This window comes from Pogona vitticeps, chromosome 5, assembly GCF_051106095.1.
Source record: "Pogona vitticeps strain Pit_001003342236 chromosome 5, PviZW2.1, whole genome shotgun sequence".
Classification (NCBI taxonomy): Eukaryota; Metazoa; Chordata; class Lepidosauria; order Squamata; family Agamidae; genus Pogona; species Pogona vitticeps.
Genome location: NC_135787.1, coordinates 129,013,514 through 129,032,822, shown reverse-complemented (window position 1 = coordinate 129,032,822; position 19,309 = coordinate 129,013,514). Strand labels below are relative to the sequence as shown.

The following is a 19,309-nucleotide window of genomic DNA, read 5'->3' as shown; positions in this document are numbered from 1 at the left end:
TGATGCCAAATATATTACTTCAAAGCCCCATTCAGATCAGTGACATATAGGTCCCCTTGCAATATTACTTCTGCGGAACCCAATGACATGTGGACAAGGTCCAGCATCAGGACCAAAGAGCAGGCCAAGATGCAAAAACAAACCAGGAGGCAGGAGCAGATGGCAGGTCAGGGTGGAAGAATGCAGATATGTTCATGAGGACTTTGAGGTTCAAACAAGGCTTGATTTGAACCAAGAGCCCTCTTGGACTTCCATAGAGTTGGTTGCCTAATTTTCTCTTGAATGCCTCCAGTGTTGGAGCATTTATCACCTCCTGAGGTAGTTGGTTCCATTGTTGCATGCTCTAAACATTGAGACATTTTTCCTGATATTCGGCCTAAATCTAGCTTCCTGTAACTTGAGGCTATTATTACGTGTCCTGCAGTCTGGATGATTGAGAACAGATCCTGCCCCTCCTCTGTATGACTACCTTTCAAATATTTGAAAAAGTGCTATCATATTTCTCAGCCTTCTTTTCTCAAGGCTATGAGTAAACATGTCGTTCTTTCAGTCTTTCCTCATGGGGCTTGGTTTCCAGTCTCCTGAAGGGACTGGAAACCACGAGGATCCAATGGCAAGCCGGCATTGGTGAAGTCATTGCAGAGCTTGGAGATTCTTCACTGAGAACTTGTCACCTGCAGTCCCATACTTCATTCATTCATTCATTCATTCATTCATTCATTCATTCATTCATTCATTCATTCATTCATTCATTCATTCATTCATTCATTCATTCATTCATTCAACTTATATGCCGCCCACTCTACCCAAAGGTCTCCGGGCAGCTCACAATTGAAAACAATTAAAATACAATAAAAGATAAAACGATTAAAACACAATTAAAATACAATCTAAAAATTGCCATCAGGACCCACAGTTCATTACATAGGGGAGCTGCACACAAATTCTAGCCAGTTCTGATGGAAGATAAGGGAGGTCAGAATGCCATTTTCTGTTGGGAGTTGAATCCCTGGATCCTGGGATCAAACTCATGTTCCTGATGGCAAGTGTGCATGGCATATTAAGAAGCTTTATACTGAGTCATACCCACAGGGTATCAGGCTGAGTGCTAACTATCTTGTAAAGTAAAACAACAACAAACACAGAAAGCTGTGTTGGATGGATGAAAAATAAATTCAACACTCATACTGGGATAATACTTTTGGTAGGCGGACCACAAAGGCACAAAAATGTTTGCATGCTTACAGGAGTTGCTGATCCCAACCCTCCACTGGGGAAAAGGTTTTTTTAAAAAACATGGAAAGGAAAATTGGGAGAAGGAAAAAAGCTGACAATATTCAAGACTCCTTATCTGTGTAGTGTATGTCTTGAGATATAGTGGAGTCTGAAGGGACTGTAGATATTCAGGTGAGACTGTCATGTGATATGACCATTCCAGGTTTCAACTGGAGTAGCCTTTAGGCATACTGGGACCAAGGAAGGCAAGGAAAGCTGACTCCTATACGTTTAAGATATAAAATCCTGCTGTACATCCAAAACTATGACCTTCCAGAGTTTCAGACTAAAAACATCTTTTTCAGTGTACCTGGAAGGGTGTGTTTGTATGTGCCATCAAGTCAGAACTGACTTGCAGTGATTCTGAAATGCCTTTCAAAATAAGGAGTAGTTTTACAAGCTCCACCCTCCCCTATGAAGGAGCTTCCATGGCTGTGTAGCGATTTGAAGCCGGGTCTCCTGAGTTCTAATCTGTCACTGCTCCACTACACCACCCTGAGTAGTGGAGGTAGAAAGGGTTTTACCTGCAGAACATACTCTTCATCACAAAGCTGCATGAGTAAATTTGGGCATGAATGGCAAAACAGTAGCAGAGTAGGGACTTCTCTTCTTCTGCATTTAGTGTGCTTTGCATTTTTCCAGAACTTGGCAGTCTTAGCTCTTCTGGGACGAAAATATTTACTCAACAAGTGAGCTGTTCCAAGGCTTAAATCACGCTTCACTTTTAATAGGCATTATTTTCTGACACATTCTTTATTTAAATAGTAAAATTCAGCACAGAGCAAACTTCTGGTATTTTGAATAATAATGTAATTTTGACAAGTGCATCTCCTGTCACAGATAGGGACTGTTAGGTGACTTTGTATCCCTGACTGATTTTAGTTGCTAATGAGGCCTGTTTAATGCTACCTTCCAATGTTGCAATCCATATGCAACAACAATTTTACTTTTCATGTAGCTGACCGGAGCTTCGAAGTAAGGTGTTGCAAGTTATTTTTAAAATGCTTATAATTATTACAAGCTGCTTTCTCTCTCTCTCTCTCTCTCTCTGTGTGTGTGTGTGTGTGTGCGCGCGCGTGTGTGTGTGTGTGTGTGTGTGTGTGTGTGTGTGTGTGTGTGTGTGTGTGTGTGAGAGAGAGAGAGAGAGAGAGAGAGAGAGAGAGATGTATTGCACAATGAATTAATTTTTAAAAGTAATTTTCCAGGCTCTTCTGAAATCTACATTTCTTCTTTGTGTGTTTGAATAATTTGCAGACTATTCAAGACACATCAAATAAAATTTAAAGCTCACTTGATCTGAACTTCAGGAATGCAGAGCCAAGAGAACAGCTATTGTGACCTTTTGATATTTAGCTTCCTACATGTTTTAAAAGAAAGGATTATCATATTTACCTTCTCTTTTTCTGTTTGAGAAAGGGTAACAATTATTGAGAAGCACTTTCAATAATTTGATTGATGCAGTATAGAAAATGGCATACATTTCTTCACAACAGACATATTAGGTTTTTATTCATTCAAGACTACGAAGTTTCTGTCATAGCTGAAAATGTAGTTTTCATGTTACACATAAATTCAGCACAAAAAGTAGTAAGGTCTTCCAGATTCCTATGCATTTTTGGTGGTAGGTAAAGGTTCCCCTTGACATTTAATCCAGTCATGTCCAACTCTAGGGCATGGTGCTCTTCCCCATTTCTAAGCCATAGAGCCAGCATTTGTCTGAAGATAGTTTCCATGGTCATGTGGCCAGCACAACTAGACACGGAACGCCGTTACCTTACCACCAAGGTAGTACCTATTTATCTACTTGCATTTGCATGCTTTCGAACCGCTACGTTGGCAAGAGCTCAATCCACTGTGTGGATTCAATCTTACAACTGTTGGTCTTCTGACTTTGCAGAACAGAGGCTTCTGCGGTTTAACCCGCAGTGCCACCACATTCCTTTTTTGGTGGTAGAATCATGATATATGGTGTAGAACCATAGAATCAAAGAATCATGAGGTTGGAAGGGGCCTAACAAGGCCATCGAGTCCAACTCCCTGCTCAATTCTCTATTTTTAATGAGCTTCAACATGACTTACAGTATACTCCATTTGTGTTTCCTCACTTGCATACTAATGCTATTTTACCAATCTATGTATGTGTTTTGTTATGTCCATCAAGTCAGAATCAATTTATAGCAATCCTAATAATGCTTTCAAAGCAAGTGAGTTATTTAAGGAGTGGTTTTACCAATTCCCCATGTAAGTTTCTATGCCTGAGCAGTGATTTGAAGCCAGATCTCCTGTATCCTAGTCTGTCATTCTATCCACTACACCACATTAGGTATCCTATGTATATGAAATATAAATACATCTATGTTTATTTCAAAACGTTTTTCACTTCCAAATTTACCTTGGCCCCATATTTCTCCCCCTAATTTGTAAGACTAAGCATTATGTAAGGAAATTAGGAACCGTTTTTGTACCAGCACATGCATGGCCTCCATAATCAAGCTGAATTGCTGTTAATAAGAACTTAAATTTTCCAGAGAGATCATGAAAACTTAATGTAAATATCTTGCATAGTAGCACTTTCCTACTATGAATATGAAGCAAGAGGGTACTCTCTCAGGCTCCTCTATTACCACTTATACTTTTTTAACAGAATATATCTGTAACTATAAAGGAAAAAAATGTACTTGTAAAATGTACTTGGGAAGTTACTAATGCTCAGATTATCAAAGCTACTTGAGAAAAAGACATTCAGTACATACCAGCACCCACAAAGGATTCAGTCCAATCTAGAATTAGAGAAGTATGATTCAAGAGGAAGATTAACGAAGTCTCCTGGCAATTCAGCAGGAAAATCCTTACGGGAACTGCTTCTCTGAAGCAAAAATTCTATCTTGAGCAGTCAGTCAAAGAACAGGTACCACAACCTTGGTTGTCTTTGAGGCAAGTCTTCATCATGTCAGAAGAGAGATTAATTAGAAGACTGATCCATGTGTGTAAATGGAGAGGTGTGGCTGTGACACAATTACGGCAAAGGGGAACCGCCTCTTAGCAAGTTGTTGCTTTACTTTCTTCTGCTATTTCAAAAGTTTGAGTTCTCTGCACAAGAATGTATTTCATCCTGGTTTCTGATTTCAGAACAGGTACTGGCATGTTGTACCGGCATCTTATGCTGGTTATTACAGAATCAAAGTATTTTGGACAGTGAGGAGTAAGAAAAGATCATGGGCTGGACATTAATTCAAGTTGATTACTTGGATCTGAATGAGCTGGAAGTCTTGTCAATTCATATCTGATAAGATTATCATTGTGCACCACCTGTCTGTAAATTATTATCACTGTTTAATACATATATGACCTTTTGAGTCCATAGCCAAGTCATTGAGCCGTTCTTCATGTGGGGAGATCCACGGCAAGAACTCAGTGGCTCTAGTGACATTTCATACAGACTGCATTGTGGGAAGTCCTGATGTGCAGTGAAGCAATCAGGTAGCCACCCTGCCACAGACAGAAAGCTGGCTGTCAGCATCCCATGTACAGGGAGCACTGGAAGCCACTCTGGATGTGCGCCCAGGCAGTGATGGTATAATTATTAGCCATAATGTGCAGGGCTGAAGTACAAACCTTTCTACATTGCTTTAGAAAAGCAAAACCTTACAAAAATGAGTTGATGAATTCTTCACAGTTCATGTTGAAGTCAACAGCTCAATGTGGAAGTCAACCCCAGAAAGCTGGTTTTGTAGCGAAAGCAAAGGCCTTAGCAAAGAGGGTGGATTATCAGCATAGGAACCTGGAGATTTGCAGGAGTACAGTTATTTTAAAAAATCACTGTAGAGGAAATATCCCTCTTTCCTGCAAACAAAATACTGCCAGGGAGGACTGGTAACCATGGAACGTCACAGAAGCCCATGGTATCTTGTTATGTGCCATCATGTTGCTTCTGACTTTTCATGATCCTATGGGTTAGTGGCCTCCCAGAAGATCCTCACATTAAAATCCCTGCTCAGCTCTTGCACGCGCAAAGTCTTTATTTATTCAATCCATCTTTTAATTGGGCTTTCTCTTCTCCCAGCATAATTTCTTTTTCCAGTAAGTCTTCTCATGATGTGTCCATAGTACAGTAGCCTCCGTTTCATCTTTTTGACTTCTTGGGAGAGCTCAGGCTTTCTTTCTTGGTCTTTTTGGCAGTCCCTCATATCCGTACAGCTCTCCTTCAACACCACATTACAAATCAATCATTATCCCCAGGCTCATCAGTGTTCAAAACTGAACACAGTACTGTAAATGGGAGTATTTAGTACAGACGATCTTCACCCTAGTCTTCACTGACACATCCTTATACCCAGGAATCTCTTCTAGTTCCTTCATATCTGACCTCCTGGGTTTTCTTCTGATTTCTTGGCTATACAGTAGTATCCATTTGACTGAACTAACAATTTCAGTTTCCTGATTGATAACATATAAATTACACATTTCTTCCATATTCTTGATTTTTTTTTCCTTCTTAGTTTTCAACACAGTTCTGCATTCATATGTTGTCTGTTCAATTTGCTGGAAGGCGTATTTGCAATAAATGGGTTTTTGGCCCCACAAAAATCTACAGTATGTGTTGTTCTCCTGCTTCATTTTTGACTTCTAGAACGAATTCTTCAACAAGGTTTGATTCTGCTTTATTTCCTAATTTTGCATTCTAATCACTGATGATTCTTGTCACATCATAATTTTTTAGGAGTGTGATCAGTTTCTCCTTGGACACTTCTATAAAAGCTTTGCATTTCTCCTTCAGCATCTGTAGCTGGAGCATAGACTTGAATGATGTTTATACTGATAGGTTTTCCAATAAGTTTAAATGATGTTATTCTATCAGACCTTGCATTATAGTCTCCAACTGCTTGTGCTATGTAGGGTCACGAAATGAAAAGGCTCCTCGTTTATGTGATCACAAGTAATTAGGATAGCAAATAGTCTTAGAGAGAGAAGTTAAAGAAGTCAGCCAGACACACAAGGATGTCTGCCAGCAGTGCTCCTGATGGGCGAGTAGTAGAAGAAGACTACTGCCACGCCCCCCAAGAGGACTCTCTTTCATTAACCTTACAAGCTCACAGATAGTTGACAGTATGCAGATAGTTGGCAGAGTTCAGATAGAACAAAGGTTACATAATGCCATTAGGATTGGCCAAAGAAAGCCTTTGAAGTTAGCTCTCTATCACTATGAGAAAGAGGAAGAATGGGTGGTAGCTCCTCCTCTCAGAAGCAGCTATGACATCATCCAGGAGAGTTTTCTCTACTACTGTAGAATCAGCCAACATCTTCGCAACCTTGGGAAGAAGCGTTCCCCCACAGTGCTACACGTTGCCTTAATATTAGAGCCAGTCTTCTTCTGGGCTTATCATTTCCTGAGTAAAACATACAGTTGTCTGACTAAAAATGTTCTAAAATGTTCCACTTTGCTCACAGCTGGCATTACCATCTTTAAATGGTGTACTTCTTAATTCACCGCTTTGAGTTTGCCTTGATTCATACTTCTCAGTTTGCATGTTCTTATTATATGTGTTGTGAAGAATCAGACGTTAGTTTTGCCTCTGTGAACATTAGCAAGACGATGTCCTTTTGGTTTTAATCAAGTTGCTTTATTAGCAACTGTGTCATTTGTACTTGTCCTTAGTTTTTCCTCAGCAGCTGTTTGTTTGCCTTCAGAGCTTTGAGTGTGATCTTCTTGCACTATTTCTTTTTGCTTTATTTTAGATTGTCTCATCAAAGGATATTCAAGACATAACATATTCATTTACCATTGAGTTTTTTCTGCACAGTACTAACAAGTATTAGCTTGTCACTGCCATTTTCTGCAACAGATCCTTCCTCATTATCTTCAACTATTGTTGCTGCCCAGTAGTTGCTCTCCAGGAATTTATCTGCTCTCATCACCATTGAATCTGTCAATTCTCTTCTGCTGATGTGACCATTGATCCTGGAGAGGATGAATGCATCTACGTCTGGGGTCTCAGCATTGAATATTTTACCTGGGGTGACCATATTTAGGAGTCCAAGCACTTAAATTATGAATCTAGCCTCCTAATGGCATTGCTCTCAGCTTCCCTGACACCCTCAGACCTTCCTCTATATTAAAGAGTGCATCCAAGAGAGAGCATTTCCTCTTGTGTGCTAATCTTTTGACATCTTAAATACAAACATATTTATTAAAGCATGAACTTTTATAGACTACAAACTACTTGATCAGATGCACAAAGCATTACCTAGGATTTCAGATCAGCTACATAATTAACACCAACCAATTACAAAACTCTTACTGGTAGCTCAAATATCCTGGCATAGGGTAAGCCCGTTAGTATTTGTAGAATGATAAGAATCTGTTATCCTGATTCTAACATCTAATGATAGACTGGAACTTCCTAATGAATTGTAACTCAGTGGGTACTCTTTCTAATCTTGCTTTGAAGTTCCCCTGCTCTGTAATGATTACTTTAAAGACAGGGGAGAAAACCCTCCAAGGGGAGATTAGAGAAAGAAAGTACCATACAGTCTTACAAATGCAGTTCTGTCATAGATTTCTATAAGGACGGTATGATACTTGAAGTGTTATTTTTAGCCCCTTTTCTAATGTGTCCAGTGAGGAATCTGACTTATTTATAACAGCGGCACATTAAGTCAAAATCTTTGAGTTACCTTGCACAGACCCAAGATGTCTTTCTTGGACAGTCATCACCAGCTGAGCTCCTGTCAATGTAGATTGGTCAAACTGGACATTAAAGGGAATATATATTCACTGTTATTTGCTCCATGTTGACTCCTGCAACATGACTTCACCAGATATACAAGTCATGCTGGTTTAGGTCTTTGGCTGCAAATCAGTTTGATCCCCCTTTGTCTCCTTGAGAGGGGCTGGACTTGATGATCCATAGGATCCCCTCCAGTTCTGCAGTTCTAAGATGATGATGATTTCCTTAAAGATACATACATCAATCAGACCTGAAAAGTGGACATACTTATGTTCCAGTGGCCAATCATGAAACAATGCATTCTATATGCAATATTTGTAGGTGAGTTCATGAACCTTAGGGTATTTTGAGTATATAGCTTGCTGGAACACATGATGTATACCCCACATAAATTGGTATTTTGCATTATGCTTTGAACAAGATCAAGGCCAAGCTAAGCACTTCTAAAGCTCCAATTGTATGCATGCTTATTTGAAAACAGGTTTCTATTAATTTTGTGGGACATATTGTGAACAAGTGGTTCCTAGACCAAACCAAGCCTGAGCCATCTCTGAAGGAAATATATTGGAATTGAGATTGTCCTGCTATGGGCATATCAGAAGAACGCAAGATTCTCTGGAAAAAAATAATAACGCTGGGAAGGTTGAAGGCAGCAGGAAAAGAGTAAGACTAAATAAAAGATGGGTCGACTTCCTGAAAGAACAAGAGGCTTGAGTTCATAAGAGCTGGGCAGGGCTGTTCAGGACAGGATATTTTGGAGATTCTGGGCCACCACCAGTCAAGGGTGACTTGACAGCACATAACAACACCAATAAACTGCTAAGGAAGATGTTCCACTGATTCCTATGACAGAATTTGCTTGCCCTCTTCCATTGCTTCCATCGTTGCTTAAGACAATGATTTTCCTCTCACTGTTTCTGTAAACTTCAACTTTTAAAGTTTACTTCCCTCAAAATCCAAGTATGTCAAGCATATACTTATCAGAATGTCAATTGTCTCTTGTACTGACTCAAATTACTTCGGCAAAAACATTTTATTCAAACATAATTTCAAGATCTCAGTACTGAATGACTGATAGGCCTACCAGCCTTCTCTATAGGGGCATCTACACTTTTCCCTGTGTGATCTGCAGCAAAGTTGAGAGAGAGCCACTGGATGAGTCCACTGGACTGGCACCTCTGTAGTAATCTGTCTACTGCCTCTAGTATGAATCCACCACTGTTCCGATAACATAAAGAGGAGACACTGCTAAAGAGGTTAGAACTACTCACATCTCAGGTTGCTGTTCTTTAAAGTGAGGTAGAAAATACATCATTCTTCATTATACCACTTGTTTTGTTTCTTCATTTACTGGCATTTTAAATTTTCTGACATATCTCAGTGGATACGGAGTGTAAAAGCTGACTTCTTCTCTTCTTGATAAGCTTCCCCTTCTATTTGCCAGGAGGTGATGGGACCAGTGGCCATGATCTTAGGTTTTTTGATGTTGAGTTTCAGACCATTTTTTGCACTCTCTTTCACCCTCATTATGAGGTTCCTTAATTCCTCCTCACTTTCTGCCATCAGAGTGGTATCATCTGCATGTCTGAGGTTGTTGATATTTCTTCCGGCAATATTAATTCCGGCTTGGTATTCCACCAGTCCAGCCTTTCACGTGATGTATTCTGCATATAAGTTAAATAAGCCGGGGGAGCGGGGGAGCAATATACAGCCTTGTCGTACTCCTTTCCCAATTTTGAACCAATCAGTGTTTCCGTATCCAGTTCTAACTGTTGCTTCCTGTCCCACATATAGGTTTCTCAAGAGATAGATAAGGTGGTCAGGCACTCCCATTTCTTTAAGGACTTGCCATAGTTTGCTGTGGTCCACACAGTCAAAGGCTTTTGTGTAGTCAATGAAGCAGAAGTAGATGTTTTTCTGGAACTCTATGGCTTTCTCCATAATCCAGCGCATGTTAGCAATTTGGTCTCTAGTTCCTCTGCCCCTTCAAAATCCAGCTTGTACTTCTGGATGTTCTCAGTCCACATACTGCTGAAGCCTACCTTGTAGGATTTTGAGCATAACCTTGCTAACGTGTGAAATGAGTTCAATTGTACAGTAGTTGGAGCATTCTTTGGCACTGTCCTTCTTTGGGATTGGGATGTAGACTGATCTTTTCCAGTCCTCTGGCCACTGTTGAGTTTTCCAAACTTGCTGGCATATTGAGTGTAGCACCTTAACAGCATCATCTTTTAAGATTTTAAATAGTTCAACTGGAATGCCATCATTTCCACTGGCCTTGTTGTTGGACAAGCTTTCTAAGGCCCACTTGACTTCACTCTCCAGGATATTTGGCTCAAGGTCAGCAACCACATTATCTGGGTTGTCCGGGATATCCAAATCTTTCTGGTATAATTCCTCTGTGTAGTCTTGCCACCTCTTCTTGATGTCTTCTGCTTCTGCTAGGTCCCTCCCATTTTTGTCCTTTATCATGTCCATCTTTGCACAAAAGGTTCCTTTAATATCTCCAATTTTCCTGAACAGATCTCTGGTTTTTCCTTTTCTATGTCTCTCCTTGGTATTCTTTGGAAGTCTGCATTCAATTTTCTGTAAATTTCCCTATCTCCCTTGCATTTTGTTTCCCTTCTCTTCTCTGCTATTTGTAAGGCCTCATTGGACAGCCACTTTGCTTTCTTGCATTTCCTTTTCTTTGGGATGGTTTTTGTTGCTGCCTCCTGTACAATGTTACGAGCCTCTGTCCAAAGTTCTTCAGGCACTCTGTCCACCAAATCGAGTTTCTTAAATCTGTTCTTCACTTCCACTGTGTATGTGTGTTTGTGATGACCAGCTTGTTCTCTTGACAAAACTCTATTAGTCTTTGCCCTGCTTCGTTTTGAAGGCCAAACTTACCTGTTGTTCCTTTTATCTCTTGACTCCCTGCTTTAGCATTCCAATTCCCTAGAATGAGAAGAACATCTTTCTTTGGTGTCAGTTCTAGAAGGTGTTGTAAGTCTTCATAAAATTGGTCAATTTCAGTCTCCTCAGCATTGGTGGTAGGTGCATAAACTACCACCATAAACATAAGCACTCAATAGAATGGTGTTATTTGTACTCCACCTGCTGGTGGGAATAGGGATGACTCTAGGTTGAAGTTCTTTAGGTAAGATGTGCTGCTCAGTAGGTGTATGTAGAAGCACCCTGACCTAATTCATGCCCTAATAAGGGGCCCATAGATCATGGCAGCCTGCTCCACACCCTTTTGGAGACTCTCTGACCTGCTTCTTGTTCAAGTCTGTGGCATTATTTGTGCATTTCTGAATCTCTGTTTAAACATACCAACAAACCTTGATCAGGAAAATGCGAAATGTTACTGTCTCTACAGCGGTTACCCCAAAAGGGGAGAGATAAAGCAAAGCTTTATGGCCCTGATCCTGTTGCATAAACATGGATTGGGAGGGTGATTATTTAAAAGCTCCCTTCCCAATCTCTGGCAGGCTCCCCCCTCAATTAGTCACACATGCAGGCATGCAAGAGGGAGCCTGCCAGAGCCATGAGACAATAATTCTTTCAGCTTTGCATCTCTACAGTAAGATACTGGCCTATATACTGTACAACATTTATTGTCACTCCACCACAGGAGCAATGTCTCCAGCATAATGTCTAATACAGGGATGCTCAACCTCAACTTCAGGAATGAGGAACATGTGGCTGTCCACATATTATTGTGTTGTGATTTACTGCGGCAGAAGATGGATGAACCTCGGCTGTTTCTGAAGTGTAACTTTTGTGGCAAGTTGCATCTGTGGAAACACCTTCTTTCATACTTCTATTATAAGAATAGGACCTTTAACTTCTGTTTGATGCTATTGCTCTACATTCTTAATATATTAATACAGGACACGAGAGTCAGTTACCCTGCTTCAAAACTCTGTTTGAAGACTTTTGCATAGGAAGTAAACAGAAACCAGGGTGCTATAGGCATTTTTTTAAAACAACAACAACAACAACAACAACAACAACTAAACATTAGGATTACTAGCTAGCTATACTTGTTTGCTAAGTTTGTGAGTTTTAACCAACAGAGTAACCAACCAAAAAATTAACTGTGTTTGAATCAGAGCAATAGAATTTTAATTCATATAATTAAAGAGTACACGTGTTCAAGTCACACAGACAGCCACGTCTTGTTTTCCATCTCAAATGTGATGGGGAAACAAAAATTATGCTATGTCCCTCAGGCGTCGATGGTTTGTGACCACAGTGAGTGGGGAGACTTCCTGAAGTCTTGAGGTGAGGCACACCCACCCATCCTGTCTCAAAACAATACCTCACTTGGTATTTAGAACTGATAAGATTCTGGCATAAAACTTTTAAAAAATCCTATTTAAAGGCATATAAACATGCCTTAAAATACCCTTTACACATAAGTAAAGTAACTAGAAATTCCTACACCAAAACTTCAGTTTGTAACTGCTTGTTATATTACTTCTCAAATAAAACTTAGCTGACCTTTGTTAGTTACTTTGCAATAGCTAGTTATTTCATTTCTTGGTAACGAGAGGTTGGTCAATACATAATGCCCCAGACCTCTAAGCCAGGATGACTAATAGATTCTGTGAGTTCAAAAAAGCCATTTTCCAAGCTCCAAGAAAAACTAAGGAAATGAGAAGCTTGTTCAGTGACAATTCTCCAAATAACCAGGATAATGATTACTCCAAGAACAGACCTAATCTTTGTGACTGGAGTGCTTTATTAATGTGCACTGAAAGCTTTTATTTCTTGTGTGCATTTAATCACAGGATTATTGCAAAAATAAACATTAAAAGAACAGAAGAAACAAACACGTGAATCTATATTTGCTGAAGTATAAATTAAGCATGTGTAGCACAGAGGAGGGAGCTTTAGGAAATGTTCCATCCCCCCCCAACAGCCAAAATTTGGAAATATGAAACTAGAGCAAGACAAAGGTCTGTGGTTTTGAAGAATGGGTATATAAATAAATAACCTTAGAACTGCAGAGCCAGAAGAGGCCTTATGGATCATCAAGTCCAGCTCCTGTCAAGGAAGCACATGGGGAATTGAACTCCCAGCCTCTGGCTCTGTAGCCACAGACCTACACCACTAAACTATGGATATTAAATTCAACAGAGGGAGCTCTGCAATTTGTTTAAAAGGTTGGTTGCTGCTGCTGGAGGCTTATGGGGAGGACTGTTTTGGATGTAGATTGGTGGTAGAGGGGGTCTGCTGGGGCTGGGAGCTGCAAGCAAAGAGGGCCACATGTGGCTGAAGACTGCACTTCTGCCCTGGTTTAGCAGGTCGTGTGGGTGCATGAAGATGATGGAGAGGCCCTGTAGCTGTAATAATAATGATGAGCATTTGCCATTGAGCTGATTCCTTAAGTTGTAGAAGTAACTTTTCCACAGTCCTCTGCCCATAAAGTAACCAGGAATTATTCAATAGACCTTCCTTACAGTGGTGCTGTGGGATCCTGCAGCTTGGGCAAGGCTGCCTATGTGGCAGGGCATGTCACTCCATTAGCCACATATACATGACATTATCTCAGCCGGCTCCTCTCAGGAAGAACAGTGGGTATTTGAACCCATGGCTCTACACGCATGGGCTCCAACCCACTGAGATACACCCTCTCACCCATTAAATCAGCTTCAGAGAGGGAGGGAGATCTTGCACAGCTAGGGGAGGCTATATGTAGCTGTCAATGCTCTTTCAGAAGCTTTGGGAAGCAGGACAGGAAAGAAACATCACAGGAAAAAGTGGGAGGACCATTTCTCCATGGGAAAGAGGGGGCTGAAGAAACTTGAACGAAAAGCATTTTAAGGCTCTGTGATTGTTTACTGGAAAGACCTGAATGCTAGGGAGGAGCTATCTGAGAGCTATACATTATGTATGTGGTAGAAGCTAAGCTTTTGTGGGAGGAAACATGGAATGTTGACCCTGGCTTGCTACCCATATTGCCTGTCAAGATTTCTGAAACCTCATATGACCCATATAGTTCAGTGGCCATATCAATGCCTGCTCTCTGTTGTGAAGGTAATTGATTTATTGGACTCGAATAATGGTTTGACCCACAAACTGTGCTGACCTCCCACACTTGGAAAAAGACTGGCTTAGACAACACAGTTCTAGCACTTGCTGCCTATAAACACAAGAATATACTTCATACATGTGCAGAAAAGGGAATTTCAGCAGGGGCAACTTGCCTCAAATTAGACCCGCTGAAATTCCTTCTTCCCCACGTCTTAGTAAAGGTATAAAAGTCCTGTCCTCCATTTCATGTGACCACTCTGTTAGCAGGACTGGTCTAAGACAAAGAGTAAGGTGGTGCCCATTCCCGTACCATCTACAGTGGCAGACTCATTGTCTCCTATTGACATGCTGGTGACAGGACAAATGTCCTCCAGCACACTGCAGGCCAGCCTCAAGGGCACAAGAGAGGTCATGTGGCACAGATAACTCTGTTCTCCAACATCATGTCACTACTCTCTGCCTCACAATATCTTGCCTTCTGAGGCAGCTGTCTCACTTTCCTTTCTGATTAGCGAGCTCTGTGCCTTAAGACAGTGGTCCTCAACCTTGGGCCTCCACATGTTCTTGGACTACAACTCCCAGAAGCCTTTACAACCACCTCTGCTGGCCAGGATTTCTGGGAGTTGAAGTCCAAGAACCTCTGGAGGCCTTAGGAGATCAGTCAGTTTCCTGTCAGAGGTTATCTATCTATCTATCTATCTATCTATCTATCTATCTATCTATCTATCTATCTATCTATCTATCTATCTATCTATCTATCTATCTATCTATCTATCTATCTATCTATCTATCTATCTATCTATCTATCTATCTGTCTGTCTGTCTGTCTGTCTGTCTGTCTGTCTGTCTGTCTGTCTGTCTGTCTGTCTGTCTCTCTCTCTCTCTCTCTCTGTCTGTCTGTCTGTCTGTCTGTCTGTCTGTCTGTCTGTCTGTTTATTTGTTTGTTTGTTTATTTAACTTATATGCTGCCCACACTACCCGAAGGTCTCTGGGCGACTTACAACATTTAAAATACAATAAAAAGGCAAAATAAAAGGGCAAAATAATTAAAATGCAATTAAAAATATATACTCCAAAAATTGCCATGAGACCCACAGCTGATATTATTTCAATTAAAAGCCTTTTGGAACAGGAAATTTCCGATGCTTTGTCCAATAGAAATAGTAAAATTTTTAAAAACTGCATTTACAAGTTATTGAGACATTTATCTTTCAGGGTAGTGATACGTAATCATCCCATGACAGACTCAAGGTAGAGTACATTATTTTTAAAATAAGGCTGTATGTAGCAAATTCTTGTGAAAAATACGTTGGTGATAGCTCTTTAAAATGCCATTTACAGAGCTGCTGGCACAATCTAGTGATCTCCTTAATGACTGGCAACCACTGTGAGTGGCTGCAGCTTTGCCTCAGGACTTTCATTTAGGCAGCTATTACAGAGAGAGAGAGGTAACAGCTGGCAGAATTATCACTGCTGCTCACTGTCTTCTAATTTTCAAAAAAAATGTTCCACTGGTCCCATGACTCATGCATTTTATTAACTTCACCTATGTTTTTCTTTTATAGTAATAGTTCTGAATAGCAGTTTGCAGTCACAGGAACTACACAGTTGCGGTTATTCTGTCTGAGGTACTGAAAGAGCTGGACCTTTCGGGTCATCAAATCTGCTGTTGGTCGTGAGATTTGTAATCATATGGATTCCATAGGTGAGGATCAGTAATAAAACTAATGAGGTGACCAAACCCATCCAAATTCCAGGGGTGAAGAACGATGTACAGTCACTTGCATAGGAAAATGCATTGCTTTCGACACCGAAAGCTTGAATCTGCAACAGAAAAGAGGGGGAGGGAGGAGAGAGCCATCAAGAATCTGTACTTCATGTCCTACTTCAACATGGCATGTGATTATTAACTCCATGCCTGTGTTGTTTGTTTAACCAAAGGGAAATATAAGTTAAGGTTTGAACAATGTGGGGTATTTTAAGGATATGGCCCTCAAAAAACCCGTAAGTCAGCAACAGCACCTTGCTTCGGTACTGCTAAACTACATTTAATGGCCAAAAATTCTTTATTTGCAGAAGGGTGATGACTGGCAAAGGGAAATTTTCTGTAATCAAAGAGCTCCTTCTTCTCTCTTGCAGTTTGTCTGACTCAAGTGTAATCAGCTTCATTGTGTGTAATCTATCGGAGTCTCAAAATAGAAAAAGGCACTCTAATTACCATAAAAATCTCCCTCTGTTGGTGATGGCATCAACCTTTCACAGAATTAACTTACACAACAGGAATTTGGTCAATGTATCCATAAAACTGCTTTATTAAAGTTCAGGGGAATGTTTCAACATGTGTTTTGAACCCAGTTCTCCAGTTTTATATGCAAAGTGCTTCAAATTAGTTTTATCTGGAATGGAGGGACTGAATGGGGAATCCTAGGAGCTGAACTTGAAATTTATGTGATGTTTATTTTCTATCATTGACTAACAACACTTCTTAAATAGAGGAGGAAATTATTTGTTTAACCATTTAAATACAAGGACTTTAATATAGAAAGAAGGCCTGATCATTAAAATCAATATTCAGAGGTAATGATCTGGCTTCATCAATGAGGAATTTTCTAACCATCTTTTCCCCCATTGGCATTATCTGTACCCTCTAGATTTACCGTGCTTGCTTTCAAAGACAAAATCTCTCAGTCATAGAAAGAGTCTGAATGTCTGCTGTGGAATTTGTTGGGGATTTTGCAGACCCATAAATGTATTCTTGTAATACTGACAGATTTGCAGAACCAGACTGCAAATATTGCTTCATTTCCTGTACAGTTTCAATTATCGCTAATTATGATGTACTAGGCTTAGGGTGGAGATGCTTCAGAAACAGAAGACATTTTGCCATGTTTATATATTTCAGAAATTTCTTTCTCCTCAGCCCATGTCATTATCACATGAAATTCCAAGGGGCTGTAAATAATCAACAATTTTAAAATCTAACATGGTATAATAAAATTGGCATCTAACAGGCATAAAAAATGGAAAAATCTGTCAGCTACTCAAGTTAGCTCATGATAAATTCTACAAGAACCTTATTTTAAAAACCAAAGCACAGATAACTGCCAGTTGAATCTATATTTTTGACAACAAGTAAGTGTGAAGAAACAGAAATTGGGGGGGGGGAGCATGAGTAGAGGACCTTTCTGGAAGATTCAGACTTTTCTCAGTGTCTGGGAATGGCAGGCTGGGAGAATGGTGGAAGCAGCTTTTGTGCACAAAGGAATGAAAGTACCACCTGTAGTTTATATTTTGGGCAAACACTTCAAGGTTGGGGAGGGCTTATTCTCTGGTAGTGTGGTAACTGGGAAATGGCTTTAGCTATGTTAGAAGGGATGGGGGCAGAAACTGCTCTTGTCTTCATGAACATACAAGGGGTTCTGAAGGCAATGGTGGAGTATCTCGAAAGGTCTGGAAGGTGATTCATAAGGTATAAAAAGGAAGTTCAGAAGTTATTTTAGTTGGTTTAGTTGTCTCTCAGGAGATGCTATGCTCAGTTAGTGTTCTGTTTTACTGTGCCAGAAGGGATGCACTCAGTGCATGCTTTAAGATTATGCTGATGCTATGCTAGTATGTAAGTACAGGGTAGCTTAGATAGCTTTCTTATTTTATGGTGTGTTGTCTCTGTACTGCTCATATCTTAGATTGATTGTTTGCTCCAGATATTTTTGATGCCTTTTTGAAACCTTTTGAAACTATTGCCTTTTTTAAAAATCATTTCCACTATCTTTAATAAAATATAAAAACTTCCATCCAATTATCTGGATTTTTAGCTAAGAGGGTTTGTGGTACTTAAAGCCAGATCTTGCCTCAACCATCTACCAGGAGTTGGTAATTATTGTGGGTGTGATGGCAGTTTTACCTTGCAGGGTTGGCGTGAGGGTCTTAAATGCTTAACCTTGTGGATCTTTTTGGAACTCCTTGAAAGCAATACTCAGTTGGCTCAGAGTGGGATGTTGGGAGGCACAGAAACCAGGCAGGTTCCCCAGCCATCATCACATTTAATTATCCTTGCATGCAATAAAAGCATGGAGCACACTGAAAATATCTTTGTTCATCTAAGACATAATGCTATGCCAGTACTTAACAAACCCTTTGCCATTGACCAATATACTGTGCACGACACAAGGAAAAAGCTTTGTTTTATAGCGAGGAAGAAGGTTTCCAGTTGGATATATAATCAATGTCTCCCACATAAGAAAACTGGGGGTGGGGGAAGGCCTTGCAAGCGAGACCACTTAGCTACAATTTAGAGGACAGCTACTAGGGGTACTCTGTAGATTCATCAATGAACTTGTACACATTCTGAGAAAATATGAATACAACAGGTCTTTGAACCTTGGCAGCAGTGCATCCTAACAAATCAGTCCTAGTAATTCACATTCACAAAGAGATGTTTCTCGGTTTTCTTGAACACACATGAATCAAAATAGGCACAGTATTTGCACTGGGGATTAACATGTACTGCTGCAGAAATTCTAATGTGGAATCAATAAGCTCTTAAACAACAGTCTGCTACATACTGAACAAATAAAACAACTAGACAAGGATTTGTTAGATGAGGGGATGCTAATTCGAAGAACTTACTACAAGAATAGAAAACTACAAAGAGACTCTTAAAATCAGTCTGCCATTGAAAGAACTGTGTAGGCTTTGGGGTCAATCTGCAAAAGGTGGACAGCTTTGTATTTAGAAGCGGAGCTTTAAAAATTGATAAAAGACATACTGTATGTTTTGTCTCAACACAAGCTTTCCTCATCTTTGCATTTAGCAAAACCAGCTTGCTCTTTTGGGGACTGGACACTGGGAATGGAGTCTGGGGTTTTAATAGTATTATCCAAAAGCAAAAGTTTATCTGATACTGATTCCTTAGAAATGGACAATAAAGTATAGGGCAAGCAAAAGATGCCTGGCTGAACAGGCAACGAAACAGACCCCTGGCAAAACAATTCCTTTGGCTGAAAATAGAGGAACCTGCTTTCGCAGAGTAGGTGCCAGTTGCCAATTGTAGGATACTATAAGGGCATGTCACACTTTGTCTGGGTCTATAGTCATACAGATAATCTACAGAAGCTCAGGAGCAATCTTTATTGTAGGAGTGAATGAAGTTACATTTACAGATCCATGACAAGCTACTGCACCGAACCCACAAGGCTGCTGCATGTATAGTTGGCATATAGTTATGGTTATAAGCAAGTTCCCAGACTTTGGAACTCCCTCCCACAGGAGGCCAGACTGGCCCT

General features: G+C 40.2%; 1 protein-coding gene across 1 annotated transcript in view; it reads right to left on the bottom strand.

The window, feature by feature from the left end:
• Positions 1-14,959: 14,959 nt before the first annotated feature.
• The window catches only part of LOC110084063 (V-type proton ATPase subunit S1), a 49,291-nt gene continuing 44,941 nt past the window's right edge, over positions 14,960-19,309 (bottom strand). Inside the window, exon 10 of the mRNA XM_073000557.2 lies at positions 14,960-15,851. Within this exon, the coding sequence (XP_072856658.2) occupies positions 15,642-15,851 (210 nt within the window). The 3' untranslated portion in view covers positions 14,960-15,641. The remainder of the gene's footprint in view (positions 15,852-19,309) is intronic.